Raw genomic sequence first — 22,500 nt, forward strand, 5'->3', positions numbered from 1 at the left:
TAACCTGACTCTCTCTCTCACTCTCTCTCTACCTGTCTCTCTCTCTCTCTCACTCTCTCTCTCTACCTGTCTCTCTCTCTCTCACTCTCTCTCTACCTGTCTCTCTCTGCAGACGGAGATTATGGGATGTCCCATTGCTCGGCTGTTATCGTCTGTTTGCAGATGATCTGATTTAGCTTTAATGATTCGAGTCCAAGGGTTCCTCTGCTGCTCGGCCCCTTCAAAATAAAAGCCCGGGTTATCGACCACTTTAGATACGCAGTGTGTGGACACACTGCGTATCTTTCAGAGGATGGTAAGCAATGTTTGGGTGCTACTACCTACATATACTTTGACAGTCTTTAAAGAGGTCAGCACCACAGAGGCTTTTATTGTGAAAATCCGGGTGAAGTCCACAGGTGATATCTGATGAAGAGTCACATGAAGGCTTCATAACAGCAGCTGCTGTCAGTGTGCGAGCAGTGTGTGTGGAGAGGTGCATTCTGGGAAATACATACGAGGAACATGGATCAAATATTCGGGAAAAACGGGAGCGAGACTCTGGAGCCGGTGAAGGCTCAGGTGACAGGTGAGACTCTGAGTCTTTATCATCAGGTGTTGTGATTTCTATTGGACCGGTGCTTTGAGTTAAAGAGCTAGACATATTTTATTTACTTTATTTAGTTTTTTCTTAATTTATTTTGCAGGTATTTTTATTTGTATGTAATTTTAAAAATATTAATTTATCATTTAAGACCCACAGGATTGACTCTTTTTACGTGAAATATGGTTTAACTTTATTCCTATACTTAATGCTTGTTCACCTGTGTGACCTCTGACCCCAGGTGAGCTCCCCCCCTGGCTGAGGGGCTCCCTGCTGAGGAACGGCCCCGGTCTCTTCTCAGTGGGAGAGTCCCAGTACAACCACTGGTTTGACGGGCTGTCACTCATCCACAGCTTCACCTTCAGCGGGGGTGAGCAAACAGGAAGTGTTCTAACGTACACAAACATCCCATAATAACCTCAGTGATGCTGACTCTCTACCTGCTGCTCTCCAGGTGAGGTCACCTACAGGAGCAAGTTCCTGAAGAGCGACACCTACAAGAGGAACATCAAGGCGAACCGGATCGTGGTCTCAGAGTTCGGGACCATGATCTACCCGGACCCCTGCAAGAACATCTTCTCACGGTACACAACGCTTTCAGACCATATCAGTCCATCCAAGACATGTAGAGATCTGATTCAGACCATATTAATCCATCCAAGACATATAGAGATCTGGTTTAGTCCATCAAGAACATCTTCTCACGGTACGAGGACAATATGCTTTCAGACCATCCAGTATCTTTATAGATCAGTTTTAAACCATCCAGGACACCTAGAGATCTGTGTTAATGCATCTAGGACATATAGAGATCTTTTTTGAGCTAATCTTAGACATGTCAAGTCTTAGTTCGCCAAAGTCCATTCATTGTACGCAAAGATCTATTATAGTCCATGAGACATATAGATCTGTTTTAGTCTCTCAAAGACATGGGGAGATCTGTTACAGTCCATCCAGGACATCTAGAGGTCTGATTCAGTCCATCCAGGACATCTAGAGGTCTGATTCAGTCCATCCAGGACATCTAGAGGTCTGATTCAGTCCATCCACGACATCTAGAGGTCTGATTCAGTCCATCCAGGACATCTAGAGGTCTGATTCAGTCCATCCAGGACATCTAGAGGTCTGATTCAGTCCATCCACGACATCTAGAGGTCTGATTCAGTCCATCCACGACATCCAGAGGTCTGATTCAGTCCATCCACGACATCTAGAGGTCTGATTCAGTCCATCCACGACATCTAGAGGTCTGATTCAGTCCATCCACGACATCTAGAGGTCTGATTCAGTCCATCCACGACATCCAGAGGTCTGATTCAGTCCATCCAGAGACGTATAGAGGTCTGATTCAGTCCATCCAGAGACGTATAGAGGTCTGATTCAGTCCATCCAGGACATCCAGAGGTCTGATTCAGTCCATCCAGAGACGTATAGAGGTCTGATTCAGTCCATCCAGGACATCTAGAGGTCTGATTCAGTCCATCCAGAGACGTATAGAGGTCTGATTCAGTCCATCCAGGAGACGTATAGATCTGTTTGAACCCATTTTAGTCCATATAGAGATGTTTATTTACCCACAGAGGAGACCTTAACTCCACCTGAGGATGGGTTATCGCTGGCTAAGTGTCTTTCCTCCTCTCTCCAGGGTCTTCACACACCTCAGCAACGTCATCCCGGACTTCACGGACAACAACCTGATCAACATCATCCGGTACGGGCAGGACTACTACGCCTCGTCGGAGGTCAACTACATGAACCAGATCGACCCGGAGACCCTGGAGACCGTGGGGAGGGTACGTTCATCAGAATAATAATAACTTCAATCCAAAATAACGTTATCCTGCAGGCGCTGCTCAGGGTACAGGAACCCTCACTAAACCCTGATCTATGTCTCAGATTAACTACAGGGACCCTCACTGAACCCTGATCTATACCTCAGATTAACTACAGGGACCCTCACTGAACCCTGATCTATGTCTCAGATTAACTACAGGGACCCTCACTGAACCCTGATCTATACCTCAGATTAACTACAGGGACCCTCACTAAACCCTGATCTATGTCTCAGTTTAACTACAGGGACCCTCACTAAACCCTGATCTATGTCTCAGATTAACTACAGGGACCCTCACTGAACCCTGATCTATACCTCAGATTAACTACAGGGACCCTCACTGAACCCTGATCTATGTCTCAGATTAACTACAGGGACCCTCACTGAACCCTGATCTATACCTCAGATTAACTACAGGGACCCTCACTAAACCCTGATCTATGTCTCAGTTTAACTACAGGGACCCTCACTGAACCCTGATCTATGTCTCAGATAACTACAGGGACCCTCACTGAACCCTGATCTATACCTCAGATTAACTACAGGGACCCTCACTAACCCTGATCTAGTCTCAGATTAACTACAGGGACCCTCACTAAACCCTGATCTATGTCTCAGATTAACTACAGGGACCCTCACTAAACCCTGATCTATGTCTCAGATTAACTACAGGGACCCTCACTAAACCCTGATCTATGTCTCAGATTAACTACAGGGACCCTCACTAAACCCTGATCTATGTCTCAGATTAACTACAGGGACCCTCACTGAACCCTGATCTATGTCTCAGATTAACTACAGGGACCCTCACTAAACCCTGATCTATGTCTCAGATTAACTACAGGGACCCTCACTAAACCCTGATCTATGTCTCAGATTAACTACAGGGACCCTCACTAAACCCTGATCTATGTCTCAGATTAACTACAGGGACCCTCACTAAACCCTGATCTATGTCTCAGTTTAACTACAGGGACCCTCACTAAACCCTGATCTATGTCTCAGTTTAACTACAGGGACCCTCACTAAACCCTGATCTATGTCTCAGATTAACTACAGGGACCCTCACTAAACCCTGATCTATGTCTCAGTTTAACTACAGGGACCCTCACTAAACCCTGATCTATGTCTCAGTTTAACTACAGGGACCCTCACTAAACCCTGATCTATGTCTCAGTTTAACTACAGGGACCCTCACTAAACCCTGATCTATGTCTCAGTTTAACTACAGGGACCCTCACTAAACCCTGATCTATGTCTCAGATTAACTACAGGGACCCTCACTAAACCCTGATCTATGTCTCAGATTAACTACAGGGACCCTCACTAAACCCTGATCTATGTCTCAGTTTAACTACAGGGACCCTCACTAAACCCTGATCTATGTCTCAGTTTAACTACAGGGACCCTCACTAAACCCTGATCTATGTCTCAGATTAACTACAGGGACCCTCACTAAACCCTGATCTATGTCTCAGTTTAACTACAGGGACCCTCACTAAACCCTGATCTATGTCTCAGTTTAACTACAGGGACCCTCACTAAACCCTGATCTATGTCTCAGTTTAACTACAGGGACCCTCACTAAACCCTGATCTATGTCTCAGTTTAACTACAGGGGACCCTCACTAAACCCTGATCTATGTCTCAGATTAACTACAGGGACCCCTCACTAAACCCTGATCTATGTCTCAGATTAACTACAGGGACCCTCACTAAACCCTGATCTATGTCTCAGTTTAACTACAGGGACCCTCACTAAACCCTGATCTATGTCTCAGTTTAACTACAGGGACCCTCACTAAACCCTGATCTATGTCTCAGATTAACTACAGGGACCCTCACTAAACCCTGATCTATGTCTCAGATTAACTACAGGGACCCTCACTAAACCCTGATCTATGTCTCAGTTTAACTACAGGGACCCTCACTAAACCCTGATCTATGTCTCAGATTAACTACAGGGACCCTCACTGAACCCTGATCTATACCTCAGATTAACTACAGGGACCCTCACTGAACCCTGATCTATGTCTCAGATTAACTACAGGGACCCTCACTGAACCCTGATCTATACCTCAGATTAACTACAGGGACCCTCACTAAACCCTGATCTATGTCTCAGTTTAACTACAGGGACCCTCACTAAACCCTGATCTATGTCTCAGATTAACTACAGGGACCCTCACTGAACCCTGATCTATACCTCAGATTAACTACAGGGACCCTCACTAAACCCTGATCTATGTCTCAGATTAACTACAGGGACCCTCACTAAACCCTGATCTATGTCTCAGATTAACTACAGGGACCCTCACTAAACCCTGATCTATGTCTCAGATTAACTACAGGGACCCTCACTAAACCCTGATCTATGTCTCAGATTAACTACAGGGACCCTCACTAAACCCTGATCTATGTCTCAGATTAACTACAGGGACCCTCACTGAACCCTGATCTATGTCTCAGATTAACTACAGGGACCCTCACTAAACCCTGATCTATGTCTCAGATTAACTACAGGGACCCTCACTAAACCCTGATCTATGTCTCAGATTAACTACAGGGACCCTCACTAAACCCTGATCTATGTCTCAGATTAACTACAGGGACCCTCACTAAACCCTGATCTATGCCTCAGTTAACTACAGGGACCCTCACTAAACCCTGATCTATGTCTCAGTTTAACTACAGGGACCCTCACTAAACCCTGATCTATGTCTCAGATTAACTACAGGGACCCTCACTAAACCCTGATCTATGTCTCAGTTTAACTACAGGGACCCTCACTAAACCCTGATCTATGTCTCAGTTTAACTACAGGGACCCTCACTAAACCCTGATCTATGTCTCAGTTTAACTACAGGGACCCTCACTAAACCCTGATCTATGTCTCAGTTTAACTACAGGGACCCTCACTAAACCCTGATCTATGTCTCAGATTAACTACAGGGACCCTCACTAAACCCTGATCTATGTCTCAGATTAACTACAGGGACCCTCACTAAACCCTGATCTATGTCTCAGTTTAACTACAGGGACCCTCACTAAACCCTGATCTATGTCTCAGTTTAACTACAGGGACCCTCACTAAACCCTGATCTATGTCTCAGATTAACTACAGGGACCCTCACTAAACCCTGATCTATGTCTCAGTTTAACTACAGGGACCCTCACTAAACCCTGATCTATGTCTCAGTTTAACTACAGGGACCCTCACTAAACCCTGATCTATGTCTCAGTTTAACTACAGGGACCCTCACTAAACCCTGATCTATGTCTCAGTTTAACTACAGGGACCCTCACTAAACCCTGATCTATGTCTCAGATTAACTACAGGGACCCTCACTAAACCCTGATCTATGTCTCAGATTAAACTACAGGGACCCTCACTAAACCCTGATCTATTGTCTCAGTTTAACTACAGGGACCCTCACTAAACCCTGATCTATGTCTCAGTTTAACTACAGGGACCCTCACTAAACCCTGATCTATGTCTCAGATTAACTACAGGGACCCTCACTAAACCCTGATCTATGTCTCAGATTAACTACAGGGACCACATCGCCCTGAACCTGGCCACGGCCCACCCTCACTACGACAGTGAAGGCAACACCTACAACATGGGGACCGCCATGATGAGCTTCGGCCTCCCAAAGTACGTCATCTTCAAAGTCCCAGGAGACGCTTCAGGTGCGTTTCTCAAGATAATTGAGCACGTTGTGTTCCAGACTAATGAACCATTTGAGGCAGTAAAACTCGTCTTTATCTAATTGGTTTACGATGCTGTAATCAGACTAATCAGAAAGTGTCCTCCAACGTGTTGGCAACGTGTCAGTCTCCAGTGATCGTTATCTAATCACATGATAACTCACGGATATACGACGGGTGATATCTAGGAGAGAAAAGGTCCATATTTCTGGGCGTTTATTGGCTAGATTATTCCTGAACTGTGGACTTGTAGCCCTCAAAGACAATGCTTACAATGTTTAGCATCCAAGCTAATAGAAGCATTCGCAGGAAAGTCAGCGTGAGCCTGAGAAATGTCATCATTCTGCAGAATCTTTGTCAAAAACCAAAGTATGGGACAGTAATGATGGCACTGGATCATTGATATTCAACATGGGGCCCCCAGGAGGTCCGTAGAGTTACCCAATTATTGTGTTATGTTTTGAAAGTAGATTTTGTCAAATAACAGTAACATAAATGATTGTTTTCCCAAGCTAGCTAGCTAGCCAACCTGAATCCCTGCGCAGCACCTGTTCATAACAGAGAGCCATCATATTGGTTACGTTTCATCTCTCCACATTGACTAACACACGAGGGAACAGGAAGAAGAAGAAGGCAGTAGAACGAGCTCCAATGATCGAATAAAGATACTAACGTGCTTCTCTCTGTTGGTTCCAGATAAGCAGCACGGGAAGCCGGCTCTGAGGAAGGTGGAGCAGATCGGTTCGATCCCCTTTCGCTCCACGTTGTTCCCGAGCTACTACCACAGCTTCGGCATGACGGAGAACTACATCGTGTTCGTGGAGCAGCCGTACAAACTGGACATCATGAAGCTCGCCACCGCCTACTTCAGAGGCATCAACTGGGGCAGCTGCCTGAAGTTCGACAAGGACGACATCGTGAGTCGAAAGCTTCTGTTTCTGAGATCTAACTGTATGTCTTAAATAGGATGTCCAACGTAAAGCTGAAGCGACCCCTAGTGGAGATACGGACCCCCATGTTGGAAACCATTACACTCTGCCAAAGGAGATAGGAAAGGAAGCGTTGAAGCACCTTTCATTAGCATTAGAGAAGCAGCTGAAGGCCGTTGTTTGTTTACCTTTCTCTCCTCAGACGTTGTTCCACGTCGTCAACAAGCACACGGGGAAGGCGGTGTCCACGCGTTTCTACGCCGACGCTCTGGTTGTTTTCCATCACATCAACGCGTACGAGTCGGACGGCCACGTGGTGTTCGACCTGATCAGCTACGAGGACAGCAAACTGTACGAGATGTTCTACATGAAGAACCTGAAGCAGGACGTGGGCAGCTTCATGGAGGAGAACCGGAGCTCCTGCATCCCCGACGTGCTGAGGTTCGTCCTGCCGCTCGCCGACAACAAGGTACAAGATTCAAGAGTCAAGAGTCAAGATTCAAAGGTTTTGTGAAAATCCTGAATGTCCTCTTCCAACATGAGAGTACCATGATAACTAAGGTATCCCAACTGTAGCTGTGAACATGACAGGATGTATGATTACCTAGAAGAGCATCAGGACTGTTTGAGGCATATGATAGCTGTGGAGGAAACTTCTGTGTAGTAATGCATGGAGTCACCGACTCAGGAAGGAGACACGGTGAGAGTTGGAGCTTTGATGTCAAACACTGATGGGTTTATTCAGAGTATTCGGCCGGAGGATTCACATCACAAGTCAAAGAGTCAGAGGTTCTGACCTACACGGTAGAGTTGCCACGTCAATTCTGAAGAACCTCTCTCTATGCTAGACCTTTGAACTGGTTCACAGAGAGAAATCAACATCTCTGAAGGAGTAGACTAAACAGCTGGGAACACTGAGCCACCTGCGTCCGACACTCATGGCCTCAAAGATTTCACATCTTAGAGTCCACAAACACCGATAAAGAAGTGCCTCAGCGTTCTCACAACAATTACCCTTCGTGCCAGACAAGTTGACCGGTCACAAACTGATGACAACACATATGGCACCAAGGCCTTTCCTTAAAGGAGATAACAGACGTCAGAGTAGATCATAAAACGTCACAGAGCAAAAGGTTAGATATCTAGAAGAATTATTCCTTAACAATAGCTATGTGATGAACATGATGATTCAGCCTCTATGGAGAGAGACATATGACAAGCATGCTCATTTCTGACGTGGAGCTAATCTGAAGTAAACATTGAATACTGCTTTCTATTCCTCCATCTTGTGACTGTGTAACTCCCTCTCTTGGATATCAGCATGTGAAGGACACTGTTCAGGAACTAGTTGATGCTCTGTATGTGATGACTACTTCCATTCTGGAGAGGATCACAGATACATGGATCCTGAGATTGAAGATCAAGCCGGAGACCAGTGAGATTTCTCTAACAGGTTCATAAGGTTTATTATAAAGCTTGTGTTTGCAGGAGGCTCCCAGAGGATCTAACCTGGTGACTCTGGAGGGAGAGACGGCGACGGCGGTGATGAAGGAGGACGGATCCGTCTACTGCCAGCCCGACTTCCTGTTCAAAGGTTGGTTCACTGAAAGGTTACAGCTTCTGAGGCCTGACACCTGCACAAATAACTGGTTAAAGAGACATTTGGGAGCTTACAGTGTCCCCTTTAAATGGAAATGACACTTTTATAATCCTATAAACAGAGGATTGCGTATTTTAAAAAAAAGCATCTGACTCTACGCTGACGATACACTACTGTACGTATCTTAATACATCTATTTACAGTGCTAATTAAGTCGTATTTTGGGACTACAGGAGTAATCCAATCAACCTGAAAGTAAGACCAATTTGTTGCACCGCTCGACCACAGAATGAGTCTTAACGCTCAGAAAAACGAACTTTGTTTGTTTGTCGTTAGCTAACGAGTCTTTAATTCTCAGGTCTGGAGCTCCCGGGCATCAACTACAACTTCAACGCTAAGAAGTACCGATACTTCTACGCCTCAAAGATGGAGTTATCGGCTCATCCCAGCAAGGTACAACATTGATCCCAACATCGCTAAGAAATCATGAATCAACCGCTGATCAAATAACTCGGTCTGGACTAAAACTTTTCTCGTCCGACAGATCGCAAAGTTTGACGTGGTCAGCAGGAATCTGTTGGAGTGGCATCAGGAGAACTGCTTTCGCCTCGGAGCCGGTGTTCGTGGCGTCTCCAGGAGCCGTGGAGGAAGACGACGGTGAGCTAATGCTAACGCTAATCTTGAGAAAATGGCGGTTAGTTTTGTTGGGGAAATATTTTCCTATAGGCCCATAACTTTGACCCAGTTTGCCTGCACCTTGAGCTGCTCTCAGTGTCTCTCTGCTCCTCCTGCTGGCGTCAGCTGATAGAGGTTATAGTGATGCATCTTGTTCTGCAGCATGTTGATTCTTCTCTCAGAACTAAATACACAACCCAGTCTCACGGCATTTCGTGTTATAGTCACGAAATTAATCTATTGATTCGTGTTCACCAACACGATTTTCCCATTTTTTTCATGTCACACAGAACGATTTTAAAAGCAATGTAAATAATAACAAATTAGAAGGAAAAAGACATTTAAAAAAATACAGATTTCAGTATTCTGACACAGAACGATTTTAGAAGCAATGTATTTCTATTGGTAGTATGTTTCGTGCCTGCACCAAATAATAACAAATTAGAAGGAAAAAAAGCTGACATAAAATACAGATGTCAGTATTCTGAGGCTCTGAGACATTTCTTTTCCTCACGGACGGCAAAAGAACTCAGACATTATACAATTTAAAATAAAAGGGATAGGGTTAGGCTTAGGGTAAGATATTGAGTAAGAACATGTTTTTATGAACCACACAGCTTCTGGTCTTCCAAGACCCGACCGGACAAAAAGACGTGTTGCAGGCACGAAACATACTACCAATAGAAATACATTGCTTTTGAAATCGTTCTGTGTGACACGAAAAAAATGCGAAAATCGTGTTGGTGAACACGAATCAATAGATTAAATTAATTTCGTGACTATAACACGAAATGGCGTGAGACTGGGTTGAAATACATGGTCTGGGGTAGAGATCTTCAGAAACACAGAACATGTCTTGTGAATTCTCCGCCGAAGCTCCAAATAAACCATCAGTGTTTCCATCAAAGCTCCTGCTCTCTGAGTCTCTCTGTGTCTCTCTGAGTCTCTCTGAGTCTCTCTGAGTCTCTCTGAGTCTCTCTGTGTCTCTCTGAGTCTCTCTGAGTCTCTCTGAGTCTCTCTGTGTCTCTCTGAGTCTCTCTGAGTCTCTCTGAGTCTCTCTGTGTCTCTCTGTGTCTCTCTGAGTCTCTCTGAGTCTCTCTGAGTCTCTCTGTGTCTCTCTGTGTCTCTCTGAGTCTCTCTGTGTCTCTCTGTGTCTCTCTGTGTGTCTCTGAGTCTCTCTGAGTCTCTCTGAGTCTCTCTGTGTCTCTCTGAGTCTCTCTGTGTCTCTCTGAGTCTCTCTGAGTCTCTCTGAGTCTCTCTGTGTCTCTCTGAGTCTCTCTGTGTCTCTCTGTGTCTCTCTGTGTCTCTCTGAGTCTCCATTGATCCAGAAGTTTCCATCACAGTCTGACCGTTTTCCTTCCTCTTCTCTCAGGCGTGATCTTATCGTCCGTCATCTCTCCGGATCCCAACATCTCGCCCTTCATGCTCGTCCTCGACGCCAAAACCTTCACAGAGATCGCCCGAGCGTCCATCGATGCTGACGTGCACATGGACCTCCACGGACTGTTCATCCCCGCCGCCGTCTGACGCCTGAACAAAGCGTCCTGAACTCCAAGTCTAGAGTTTGACTCAAACGTATCTGCACTCACCTCTGAGGTGGAACTGTGTGGAAAACACAAAGGCAACTGAATAAGGTGCAAAGTGCAGAATGAGTTCATTTATTGTTTGTAGATTCTGTTGTTGTTGTTCTTTACCATCTTCATGTGGTATGAAACAGAGCAGCTACGCTTAAACATAGTTTAGCTTAAAGGTAGATTTGCAGCTCGAATGTCATTTCTAACTTTAACCCTAATTTCTCTCCATTTCTATACATTTATGATATTCATTATTTAGTTGAGGTCCATTTTAAATTCAATTTAAATCTTAAACCTAGCAATTACAGAACATTATCCTTTTGTTGGATTAAAAAACGTTCGTATACAAAAATGCTAATTGATAAGTTTGCCGATGTATGTCATCATGCGTTATTTTACCCCCTGTTGTTATTTTGCACACGTTGTGCTTTGTTTACGTAGCTTGTTGTTGTTTTGTGATTTCAGTGTTACATTAAAGCAGTGTGTTAGTAAAGCTCTTCGTCTTCATTGTTGACTTCAGCTGCTTCCTCCGCGACCCGACGGACAGGCGGGAGAAGACGGAAGGATCTCTTCACCGTCTAAATCAATTCAATGCTAAAATAATATTTATTGTAAAACATGATCTTTCCTATCTGGATGTAAAAAAGCTAAAAGTGAATCTGAATTGTTTGACATTTGGTTTGTTGTTATTGTGATTTTGCTTTAAATATATCTAAAAGTAAACACAAACACATTAAAGCTTCACATGAGGATATACAGATTTTAATTCTTTTTTAATTTGCATTGCAAATATCCGACATCATGGGAACCGATTCTTTAAAAGATGAACGTACCTTTAAAGACGTCACACAACGCTTTCAATTCATGGACTTTCTGGATCTAAAATGTCTGTTTTTCACTAAAAGGTTTAAAATGTCAGACTGTCCTTGAACGCACCATGAGGGAGTATGAAAACCAGTTTGCTGCTCTTGAACGCATCACGATGAAATGCCTATCCGCGCACTTTTTATAGAAATGAGGTGAAAATGAATTACAGAGAAAAGAGAAACAGCAAGTTTTTTTAAGGTTTGTTCCCTAATTTTGATTTAAATAAAAATAAAAATTAGGGAACAAACGGAAAAGCTGGGATTATTTCAGGCGCAGGGTTTCAAACCGTCAGATAATTAACCCAGTAAACACTTTGCAACACAGTTTAATGATATCATGAACCGTCTTTTAGAAAGTAAAACCCAACAAACACATTTACCAGAAAACAAATCAGATATTCTGAGATTATAAAATCATAAAGTGTTTCAGTAAACCATAATCCCAGAGAATGTTCTTCGGCTCTATATTAAACATTTTGGAAAAAACTCCAAAATGTCCCAGAATTTTTTTTAGAACTTCTCTGAGATTAAGAAGTCATAATTTATATATGTTAAATCATAATATCAGTGAATATTAAATGTGTCTTCTGAAGGCTTTGAATGTGTTTCTGCTATAAAGTGGAGGTGTGAGACAGGAACAGGAAACGGAAGTGAAACTGCAGGAATTCTGGGAATTTATTACATCAGCAGAAACATTTTTAAATCCTCAGTTTTTCACCCAAACGTTCCGGAGAGAGTCTGACGCCGCTTCCAGGGTTTGGTGTTTTGAGAAACAAAAAATCCTCCTTTTTTTGCTCCTGGTCTTGTTCACTAGTTCACTACAAATCCCACAATGCACCTGGGCTGGATCCTCGTTTAGCTCAATACGCCGGGAGGAGAGAGCGCAGCCGGCACGAATCAGAGAAGAAACACAACGTTGATGCTGAAGAACAGGCACGTTGGAATACTGTGTGTGTGTGTGTGTGTGTGTGTGTGTGTGTGTGTGTGAGTGTGTGTGTGTGTGTGTGTGTGTGTGTGTGTGTGTGTGTGTGTGTGTGTGTGTGTGTGTGTAATTATCACTGTTTACAACAGTGGAAAGAACTGTTCGTTTCTCACAGAAAAACACTTTTCACGTCTTTTTTCAGTTTTTTTTTTTTACTTTTTCCGGCGTCATCTGAGGGAGAAAGTGTGTGTGTGTGTGTGTGAGAGTGTGTGTGTGTGTGAGAGTGTGTGAGAGAGTGTGTGAGTGTGTGAGAGTGTGTGAGAGAGTGTGTGTGTTCCCTCAGATGATCTCGAAGGTCTTCTTCAGCTCCATGATCAGCTGCCAGTCTCCTTTCGTCATCTCGTCTCTGAACCAGTTCTTCAGAGCGTCGATGGACTCACGCGTGATCTGAAAGATAAAGAGATGCATTTAAGTTTCATTAGAATAATAAAACACTTTATTTATACAGTTTTTCACATTGTGCTTTCACATAGAAAATAAATCATTCAGCATCATTTAAGACAGCATAATACGATTTGTAGTTTTTAATAACCCTCTTCCTGTCTCCTGTAGTTCTCTGTGTCTCCTGTAGTTCTCTGTGTCTCCTGTAGTTCTCTGTGTCTCCTGTAGTTCTCTATGTCTCCTGTAGTTCTCTGTGTCTCCTGTAGTTCTCTGTGTCTCCTGTAGTTCTCTGTGTCTCCTGTAGTTCTCTGTGTCTCCTGTAGTTCTCTGTGTCTCCTGTAGTTCTCTATGTCTCCTGTAGTTCTCTATGTCTCCTGTAGTTCCTGTCTCCTGTAGTTCCTGTCTCCTGTAGTTCTCTATGTCTCCTGTAGTTCTCTATGTCTCCTGTAGTTCTCTCTGTCTCCTGTAGTTCTCTATGTCTCCTGTAGTTCTCTATGTCTCCTGTAGTTCTCTATGTCTCCTGTAGTTCCTGTCTCCTGTAGTTCCTGTCTCCTGTAGTTCTCTATGTCTCCTGTAGTTCCTGTCTCCTGTAGTTCTCTATGTCTCCTGTAGTTCCTGTCTCCTGTAGTTCTCTATGTCTCCTGTAGTTCTCTGTGTCTCCTGTAGTTCTCTATGTCTCCTGTAGTTCTCTATGTCTCCTGTAGTTCTCTCTGTCTCCTGTAGTTCTCTCTGTCTCCTGTAGTTCTCTATGTCTCCTGTAGTTCCTGTCTCCTGTAGTTCTCTGTGTCTCCTGTAGTTCCTGTCTCCTGTAGTTCTCTATGTCTCCTGTAGTTCCTGTCTCCTGTAGTTCTCTATGTCTCCTGTAGTTCTCTATGTCTCCTGTAGTTCTCTGTGTCTCCTGTAGTTCTCTCTGTCTCCTCTGTCTCCTGTAGTTCTCTGTGTCTCCTGTAGTTCTCTCTGTCTCCTCTGTCTCCTGTAGTTCTCTGTGTCTCCTGTAGTTCTCTCTGTCTCCTCTGTCTCCTGTAGTTCTCTATGTCTCCTGTAGTTCTCTATGTCTCCTGTAGTTCTCTCTGTCTCCTGTAGTTCTCTCTGCCTCCTGTAGTTCTCTATGTCTCCTGTAGTTCTCTCTGTCTCCTCTGTCTCCTGTAGTTCTCTATGTCTCCTGTAGTTCTCTATGTCTCCTGTAGTTCTCTCTGTCTCCTGTAGTTCTCTCTGCCTCCTGTAGTTCTCTATGTCTCCTGTAGTTCTCTATGTCTCCTGTAGTTCTCTCTGTCTCCTCTGTCTCCTGTAGTTCTCTATGTCTCCTGTAGTTCTCTATGTCTCCTGTAGTTCTCTGTCTCCTGTAGTTCTCTGTGTCTCCTGTAGTTCTCTATGTCTCCTGTAGTTCCTGTTCCTGTAGTTCTCTGTGTGTTCCTGTAGTTCTCTCTGTGTTCCTGTAGTTCTCTGTGTGTTCCTGTAGTTCTCTCTGTGTGTTCCTGTAGTTCTCTGTGTGTTCCTGTAGTTCTCTCTGTGTGTTCCTGTAGTTCTCTCTGTGTTCCTGTAGTTCTCTCTGTGTTCCTGTAGTTCTCTCTGTGTTCCTGTAGTTCTCTATGTCTCCTGTAGTTCTCTATGTCTCCTGTAGTTCCTGTCTCCTGTAGTTCTCTATGTCTCCTGTAGTTCCTGTCTCCTGTAGTTCTCTATGTCTCCTGTAGTTCTCTGTGTCTCCTGTAGTTCTCTATGTCTCCTGTAGTTCCTGTCTCCTGTAGTTCTCTATGTCTCCTGTAGTTCTCTATGTCTCCTGTAGTTCTCTATGTCTCCTGTAGTTCTCTATGTCTCCTGTAGTTCCTGTCTCCTGTAGTTCTCTATGTCTCCTGTAGTTCCTGTCTCCTGTAGTTCTCTATGTCTCCTGTAGTTCTCTATGTCTCCTGTAGTTCTCTATGTCTCCTGTAGTTCTCTATGTCTCCTGTAGTTCTCTATAGTTCTCTATGTCTCCTGTAGTTCCTATGTCTCCTGTAGTTCTCTTGTCTCCTGTAGTTCTCTATGTCTCCTGTAGTTCTCTGTGTCTCCTGTAGTTCTCTATGTCTCCTGTAGTTCTCTCTGTGTCTCCTGTAGTTCTCTCTGTGTTCCTGTAGTTCTCTGTTCTCCTGTAGTTCTCTGTCTCCTGTAGTTCTCTATGTCTCCTGTAGTTCTCTATGTCTCCTGTAGTTCTCTATGTCTCCTGTAGTTCTCTATGTCTCCTGTAGTTCTCTGTGTTCCTGTAGTTCTCTCTGTGTTCCTGTAGTTCTCTCTGTGTTCCTGTAGTTCTCTCTGTGTTCCTGTAGTTCTCTGTGTTCCTGTAGTTCTCTCTGTGTTCCTGTAGTTCTCTATGTGTGTTCCTGTAGTTCTCTCTGTGTTCCTGTAGTTCTCTCTGTGTTCCTGTAGTTCTCTGTGTGTTCCTGTAGTTCTCTCTGTGTTCCTGTAGTTCTCTCTGTGTTCCTGTAGTTCTCTCTGTGTTCCTGTAGTTCTCTCTGTGTTCCTGTAGTTCTCTGTGTGTTCCTGTAGTTCTCTGTGTGTCCTGTAGTTCCTGTCTCCTGTAGTTCTCTATGTCTCCTGTAGTTCCTGTCTCCTGTAGTTCTCTATGTCTCCTGTAGTTCTCTATGTCTCCTGTAGTTCTCTATGTCTCCTGTAGTTCTCTGTGTCTCCTGTAGTTCCTGTCTCCTGTAGTTCTCTATGTCTCCTGTAGTTCTCTATGTCTCCTGTAGTTCTCTCTGTCTCCTGTAGTTCTCTCTGTCTCCTGTAGTTCTCTATGTCTCCTGTAGTTCTCTGTGTGTTCCTGTAGTTCTCTGTGTGTTCCTGTAGTTCTCTCTGTGTTCCTGTAGTTCTCTGTGTGTTCCTGTAGTTCTCTGTGTGTTCCTGTAGTTCTCTCTGTCTCCTGTAGTTCTCTGTGTCTCCTGTAGTTCTCTATGTCTCCTGTAGTTCTCTGTGTCTCCTGTAGTTCTCTATGTCTCCTGTAGTTCTCTCTGTCTCCTGTAGTTCTCTCTGTCTCCTGTAGTTCTCTCTGTCTCCTGTAGTTCTCTGTGTGTTCCTGTAGTTCTCTGTGTGTTCCTGTAGTTCTCTGTGTGTTCCTGTAGTTCTCTGTGTGTTCCTGTAGTTCTCTCTGTCTCCTGTAGTTCTCTATGTCTCCTGTAGTTCTCTGTGTCTCCTGTAGTTCTCTATGTCTCCTGTAGTTCTCTCTGTCTCCTGTAGTTCTCTATGTCTCCTGTAGTTCTCTATGTCTCCTGTAGTTCTCTATGTCTCCTGTAGTTCTCTATGTCTCCTGTAGTTCTCTCTGTCTCCTGTAGTTCTCTGTGTCTCCTGTAGTTCTCTGTGTCTCCTGTAGTTCCTGTCTCCTGTAGTTCTCTATGTCTCCTGTAGTTCCTGTCTCCTGTAGTTCTCTATGTCTCCTGTAGTTCTCTATGTCTCCTGTAGTTCTCTATGTCTCCTGTAGTTCTCTGTGTCTCCTGTAGTTTCCTGTCTCCTGTAGTTCTCTATGTCTCCTGTAGTTCTCTATGTCTCCTGTAGTTCTCTCTGTCTCCTGTAGTTCTCTCTGTCTCCTGTAGTTCTCTATGTCTCCTGTAGTTCTCTATGTCTCCTGTAGTTCTCTGTGTCTCCTGTAGTTCTCTCTGTCTCCTGTAGTTCTCTGTGTCTCCTGTAGTTCTCTGTGTCTCCTGTAGTTCTCTCTGTCTCCTGTAGTTCTCTGTGTCTCCTGTAGTTCTCTATGTCTCCTGTAGTTCTCTGTGTCTCCTGTAGTTCTCTATGTCTCCTGTAGTTCTCTGTGTCTCCTGTAGTTCTCTGTGTCTCCTGTGGTTCTCTATGTCTCCTGTAGTTCTCTGTGTCTCCTGTAGTTCTCTATGTCTCCTGTGGTTCTCTGTGTCTCCTGTGGTTCTCTGTGTCTCCTGTAGTTCTCTGTGTCTCCTGTAGTTCTCTATGTCTCCTGTGGTTCTCTATGTCTCCTGTAGTTCTCTATGTTCCTCACCTTGGTCACCAGCATGTCTGTGGCTTCAAAATGTCTCCCGAACATCTTGGGCGCCTCCCCGGGGATCGGCTCGATCTTGATGCAAACCTCCTGACCCTTCTTAGCGCTCTCCACTGATTTATGGTTCATCTCGATGCTCGTCACGATGCCGATGTCCACAAACTACAAACAGATATTACAAATAAACATATATATTTGTTAGAGAACGCTCCCTGGTCCCCGGCTTGAGCTTCAATCTCAGGATCCATGTATCTGTGATCCTCTCCAGAATGGAAGGAGTCATCACATACAGAGCATCAACTAGTTCCTGAACAGTGTCCTTCACATGCTGATATCCAAGAGAGGGAGTTACACAGTCACAAGATGGAGGAATAGAAAGCAGTATTCAATGTTTACTTCAGATTAGCTCCACGTCAGAAATGAGCATGCTTGTCATATGTCTATCTCCATAGAGGCTGAATCATCATGTTAATCACATAGCTATCATATGCCTCAAACAGTCCTGATGCTCTTCTAGGTAATCAGACATCCTGTCATGTTCACAGCTACAGTTGGGATACCTTTGTTAGCATGCTACTCTCATGTTGGAAGAGGACATTCAGGATTTTCAAAACAGTATCTATATTGTACATATATATAAATATTAATATTTGAGAGTCTGACCCCCTTAGCGGGCACGCAGAGCGGCGTCCCCTGCCTCAGGACCCCGGCCTCGATGGTGACGCCCATCACGATGGGGTCTCTGGAGTTAAAGATGAACTGAGGGAGCACCTTCACCTTCGCTGGGAACACCGCAATGTTCCTGAGGGAAAGCACATGGATTAAGGGTTAGAAGTATTTTTTGGATTAAAAAAATTGGATTATTGGATTTTCAAATTAAAGTAAGAAGTTTGAGATTTTCAAAATAAAGTCAGAATTTTAATATTTTCAAAATAAAGTCAGAATTGTATGTATATATATATAAACGGTAGTAAGAGTCGTACTTGAACTCCTCCTGCTTGGCCTTCTTGTAGTCTTCTCTGTATTTGGTGAAGGCGTCAAACAGGTGATAAATAATTTCTGCAGAAAAGATTCGAACGCCCAGACTGTCGGCCATTTCCTGACTCTCTCTCTCTATCTTCACGTCGAACGCCAGGATCGCCGCGTACCTGAACGCACCACAAACACTGTTATTATACACATTTAAACCAGGATAATCAGGTACCTGAACGCACCACAAACACTGTTATTATACACATTTAAACCAGGATAATCAGGTACCTGAACGCACCACAAACGCTGTTATTATACACATTTAAGCCAGGATAATCAGGTACCTGAACGCACCACAAACACTGTTATTATACACATTTAAACCAGGTTCACCGGGTACCTGAAGGCACCACACACACTGTTATTATACACATTTAAGCCAGGATAATCAGGTACCTGAACGCACCACAAACACTGCTATTATACACATTTAAACCAGGTTCACCGGGTACCTGAAGGCACCACACACACACATTAAAGTACGTACTGAATGTCGTGCTCCAGCATGGCGGACGCCCTCATGACGTCCTTCTTGTGAACCGGGCCGATGTTGATGCCGGCGTACTGCAGAGAGAGGTCAGATGTCAAAGGTCAGAGGTCAGACCCTAACCCTGACCCTATCCCTGACTAAAGAGCCTTGAACATAGAGCCTGGTGCAGATGAGATGATGAAGGTGAACTCACGGGCACTTTGGAGGTCCTCAGGAACTCCAGCAGCGCCTCCAGAGAGCCGAGCGTGGACGCCTGCACGTAAACCCCCTTATCCTCCAGCTTGATGCAGCTCAGCGTCTGCTTCAGCTCGCGCACCAACTCATCCTGAGGGGGGGGAGAGAGAGGAGGGGGGGAGAGAGAGGAGGGGGGGAGAGAGAGGAGGGGGGGGAGAGAGATATTATTTAATAATAATATTAAATAAAGAAAATATAGACTCAATAATAACAGTAACAATACATAATAAAAGAGTAAAAGTAATTAATTAAAAAGAATAACAGACAAATATTCCATTAATTAATTATAAGTGTGTGTGTGTGTGTGTGTGTGTGTGTGTGTGTGTGTGTGTGTGTGTGTGTGTGTGTGTGTGTGTGTGTGTGTGTGTGTGTGTGTGTGTGTGTGTGTGTGTGTGTGTGTGTGTGTGTGTGTGTGTGTGTGTGTGTGTGTGTTTTACCCTGAGCACAGGGATCTCATCCTCCTTGTGAGCCACCAGCAGAGGGAGTCCAGCCAGAGTTTTCTCCAGATCTTTCCCCAGGATCTTCACCCCCTGAGCCGTGGAGACCTCCTTGTGCTTCTCGTACTGACTCTGCACACACACATCAACACATTAATACATCAAATAATACATTTACACCCAGCGGCTCAGGGAGAAAGTCCGCAGGATTATAAAAGACCTCCATCACCCCAGCCACAAACTGTTCTCTCTGCTGCATCAGGACAAAAACCACCAGACTCAGAGACAGTTTCATCCAATAAGACTTTTAAAGGTCCCATGACTCACGGCCATTTCTACTGATCATAATTCCATTGTTGAGGTCAGGGTTCATCGATAGATAGAATAGATTTACATTGTTCAATGTTCCAAACTCTCATTGGTTTCTCAAACAGCGTCTCTGTATAGTATGTGTATTCACTCTCTGTCCTACACGACTTGTTGGAGCTCCTGCTGTGTGCCTATTGTTCTATAGCTGTGTGCCTATCGTTCTATAGCTGTGTGCCTATTGTTCTATAGCTGTGTGCCTATTGTTCTATAGCTGTGTGCCTATTGTTCTATAGCTGTGCGCCTATTGTTCTATAGCTGTGTGCCTATTGTTCTATAGCTGTGTGCCTATCGTTCTATAGCTGTGTGCCTATTGTTCTATAGCTGTGTGCCTATTGTTCTATAGCTGTGTGCCTATTGTTCTATAGCTGTGTGTTCTATAGCTGTGTGCCTATTGTTCTATAGCTGTGTGCCTATCGTTCTATAGCTGTGTGCCTATTGTTCTATAGCTGTGTGCCTATTGTTCTATAGCTGTGTGCCTATTGTTCTATAGCTGTGTGTTCTATAGCTGTGTGCCTATTGTTCTATAGCTGTGTGCCTATTGTTCTATAGCTGTGTGCCTATTGTGCTATAGCTGTGTGCCTATTGTTCTATAGCTGTGTGTTCTATTGTGCTATAGCTGTGCGCCTATTGTGCTATAGCTGTGAGCCTATTGTTCTATAGCTGTGTGCCTATTGTTCTATAGCTGTGTGCCTATTGTTCTATAGCTGTGTGCCTATTGTTCTATAGCTGTGTGCCTATTGTGCTATAGCTGTGTGCCTATTGTTCTATAGCTGTGTGCCTATTGTTCTATAGCTGTGTGCCTATTGTTCTATAGCTGTGAGCCTATTGTTCTATAGCTGTGTGCCTATTGTTCTATAGCTGTGTGCCTATTGTTCTATAGCTGTGTGCCTATTGTTCTATAGCTGTGTGCCTATTGTTCTGTACCTATTGTTCTATAGCTGTGTGCCTATTGTTCTATAGCTGTGTGCCTATTGTTCTGTACCTATTGTTCTATAGCTGTGTGCCTATTGTTCTATAGCTGTGCACCTATTGTTCTATAGCTGTGTGCCTATTGTTCTATAGCTGTGTGCCTATTGTTCTATAGCTGTGCACCTATTGTTCTATAGCTGTGCACCTATTGTTCTATAGCTGTGCGCCTATTGTTCTATAGCTGTGTGCCTATTGTTCTATAGCTGTGTACCTATTGTTCTATAGCTGTGTGCCTATTGTTCTATAGCTGTGTGCCTATTGTTCTATAGCTGTGCACCTATTGTTCTATAGCTGTGTGCCTATTGTTCTGTACCTATTGTTCTATAGCTGTGTGCCTATTGTTCTATAGCTGTGTGTTCTATTGTTCTATAGCTGTGTGCCTATTGTTCTATAGCTGTGTGCCTATTGTTCTATAGCTGTGTGCCTATTGTTCTATAGCTGTGTGCCTATTGTTCTATAGCTGTGTGCCTATTGTTCTATAGCTGTGTGCCTATTGTTCTATAGCTGTGTGCCTATTGTTCTATAGCTGTGTGCCTATTGTTCTATAGCTGTGTACCTATTGTTCTATAGCTGTGCGCCTATTGTTCTATAGCTGTGCGCCTATTGTTCTATAGCTGTGCGCCTATTGTTCTATAGCTGTGCGCCTATTGTTCTATAGCTGTGCGCCTATTGTTCTATAGCTGTGTACCTATTGTTCTATAGCTGTGTACCTATTGTTCTATAGCTGTGTACCTATTGTTCTATAGCTGTGTACCTATTGTTCTATTTGGACTTAGTGACGTCAATAGGCCCCGGAAGAAAACAATGGAAAAAGAGAAATGTCCAGCGAGGCGTTCTGGGGCAGCAGAGACAGGTCTTCTCTGTGTTAGAGTTTTACTCGCTACAGGGTGCACTGTGAGGGTTTGTGACTCTGCAGACCGTTCACATGCAGAAGCTACAGAACACAAGGGGACGGGTAATAATCGGAAAAGCATGACATGGGACCAAACACCTTTAAGTGCCCCGATAAACCTTCACCTGTTTGTCATCTTGCAATCTACTTTTTTATATAAATAGTTTTCACCGCAATAAACCGTATTTAATTTTGTGTCAATGTAAAATGTTTAATTTCATATTCTGTTCTTGTACAGATCATATTCTATCTACATGGATATAGACTTCTTGCACTACTTTTATTTGTGTTTTATTCTACATGTTGCGTTGTTGGAGGAGCTCAGGTCAGGAGTATGTCATTGCCATGTCTACCCTGCAGCTGCTGAGCATCTGATGAGAACACCTTTGAGTCTTGAATACTTTTAACACAATAAAATACATGCTTTAGAGGCTTTTATTTTGTAGGAGCAGCTGTACCTTGACTCTGAGCTCCCTGAGGGGGGGGGGGCAGCAGCAGGCCTCTGATCTGCGTTACGATTGGTCCCTCCACCCCCGGCACGATGATGGTCTCTCCCTCTCTCAGGGTCCCGTTGATCAGGATCACATCGATCGTGGTGCCCATCCCGGGGAGAGCTTTCACCTGGAGAGACATTCAGCTGTGAGTTTCAAAATAAGAGTCTTTATACACTCCTTTCACAATAAGAGCTTTCACTTGGAGAGACATTCAGCTGTGAGTTTCAAAATAAGAGTCTTTATACACTCCTTTCACAATAAGAGCTTTCACTTGGAGAGACATTCAGCTGTGAGTTTCAAAATAAGAGTCTTTATACACTCCTTTCACAATAAGAGCTTTCACCTGGAGAGACATCCAGCTGTGAGTTTCACAATAAGAGCCTTTATACACTCCTTTCACAATAAGAGCTTTCACCTGGAGAGACATCCAGCTGTGAGTTTCACAATAAGAGCCTTTTTATACCTGTAGTTTCAG

At 44.0% G+C, this 22,500-nt stretch overlaps 2 protein-coding genes across 2 annotated transcripts in view; one reads left to right on the plus strand and one right to left on the minus strand.

Annotated features, from left to right (window-relative positions):
• The first annotated feature begins 216 nt into the window (after positions 1-216).
• On the plus strand, positions 217-11,085 carry bco1l (beta-carotene oxygenase 1, like). Its single transcript, XM_034117458.1, is given in 12 exon segments — positions 217-568; positions 825-953; positions 1,038-1,167; positions 2,229-2,376; positions 5,963-6,110; positions 6,825-7,045; positions 7,260-7,526; positions 8,546-8,651; positions 9,016-9,110; positions 9,202-9,258; positions 9,260-9,314; positions 10,705-11,085. Coding segments are annotated over 12 exon segments (1,575 nt in total). The 5' UTR covers positions 217-504; the 3' UTR covers positions 10,860-11,085.
• A 1,338-nt stretch (positions 11,086-12,423) lies between these two features.
• Positions 12,424-22,500, minus strand: part of eif5b (eukaryotic translation initiation factor 5B) — a gene marked incomplete at its 5' end in the record, with an annotated part of 23,234 nt that continues 13,157 nt past the window's right edge. Inside the window, 9 exon segments of the mRNA XM_034117459.1 lie at positions 12,424-13,141; positions 17,109-17,270; positions 17,772-17,910; positions 18,092-18,256; positions 18,628-18,704; positions 18,824-18,955; positions 19,302-19,433; positions 21,990-22,019; positions 22,021-22,152. Coding sequence (XP_033973350.1) covers positions 13,034-13,141; positions 17,109-17,270; positions 17,772-17,910; positions 18,092-18,256; positions 18,628-18,704; positions 18,824-18,955; positions 19,302-19,433; positions 21,990-22,019; positions 22,021-22,152 — 1,077 coding nt within the window.

The sequence above is a fragment of the Trematomus bernacchii genome, unplaced genomic scaffold (genome assembly GCF_902827165.1).
Source record: "Trematomus bernacchii unplaced genomic scaffold, fTreBer1.1, whole genome shotgun sequence".
Taxonomy (NCBI): Eukaryota; Metazoa; Chordata; class Actinopteri; order Perciformes; family Nototheniidae; genus Trematomus; species Trematomus bernacchii.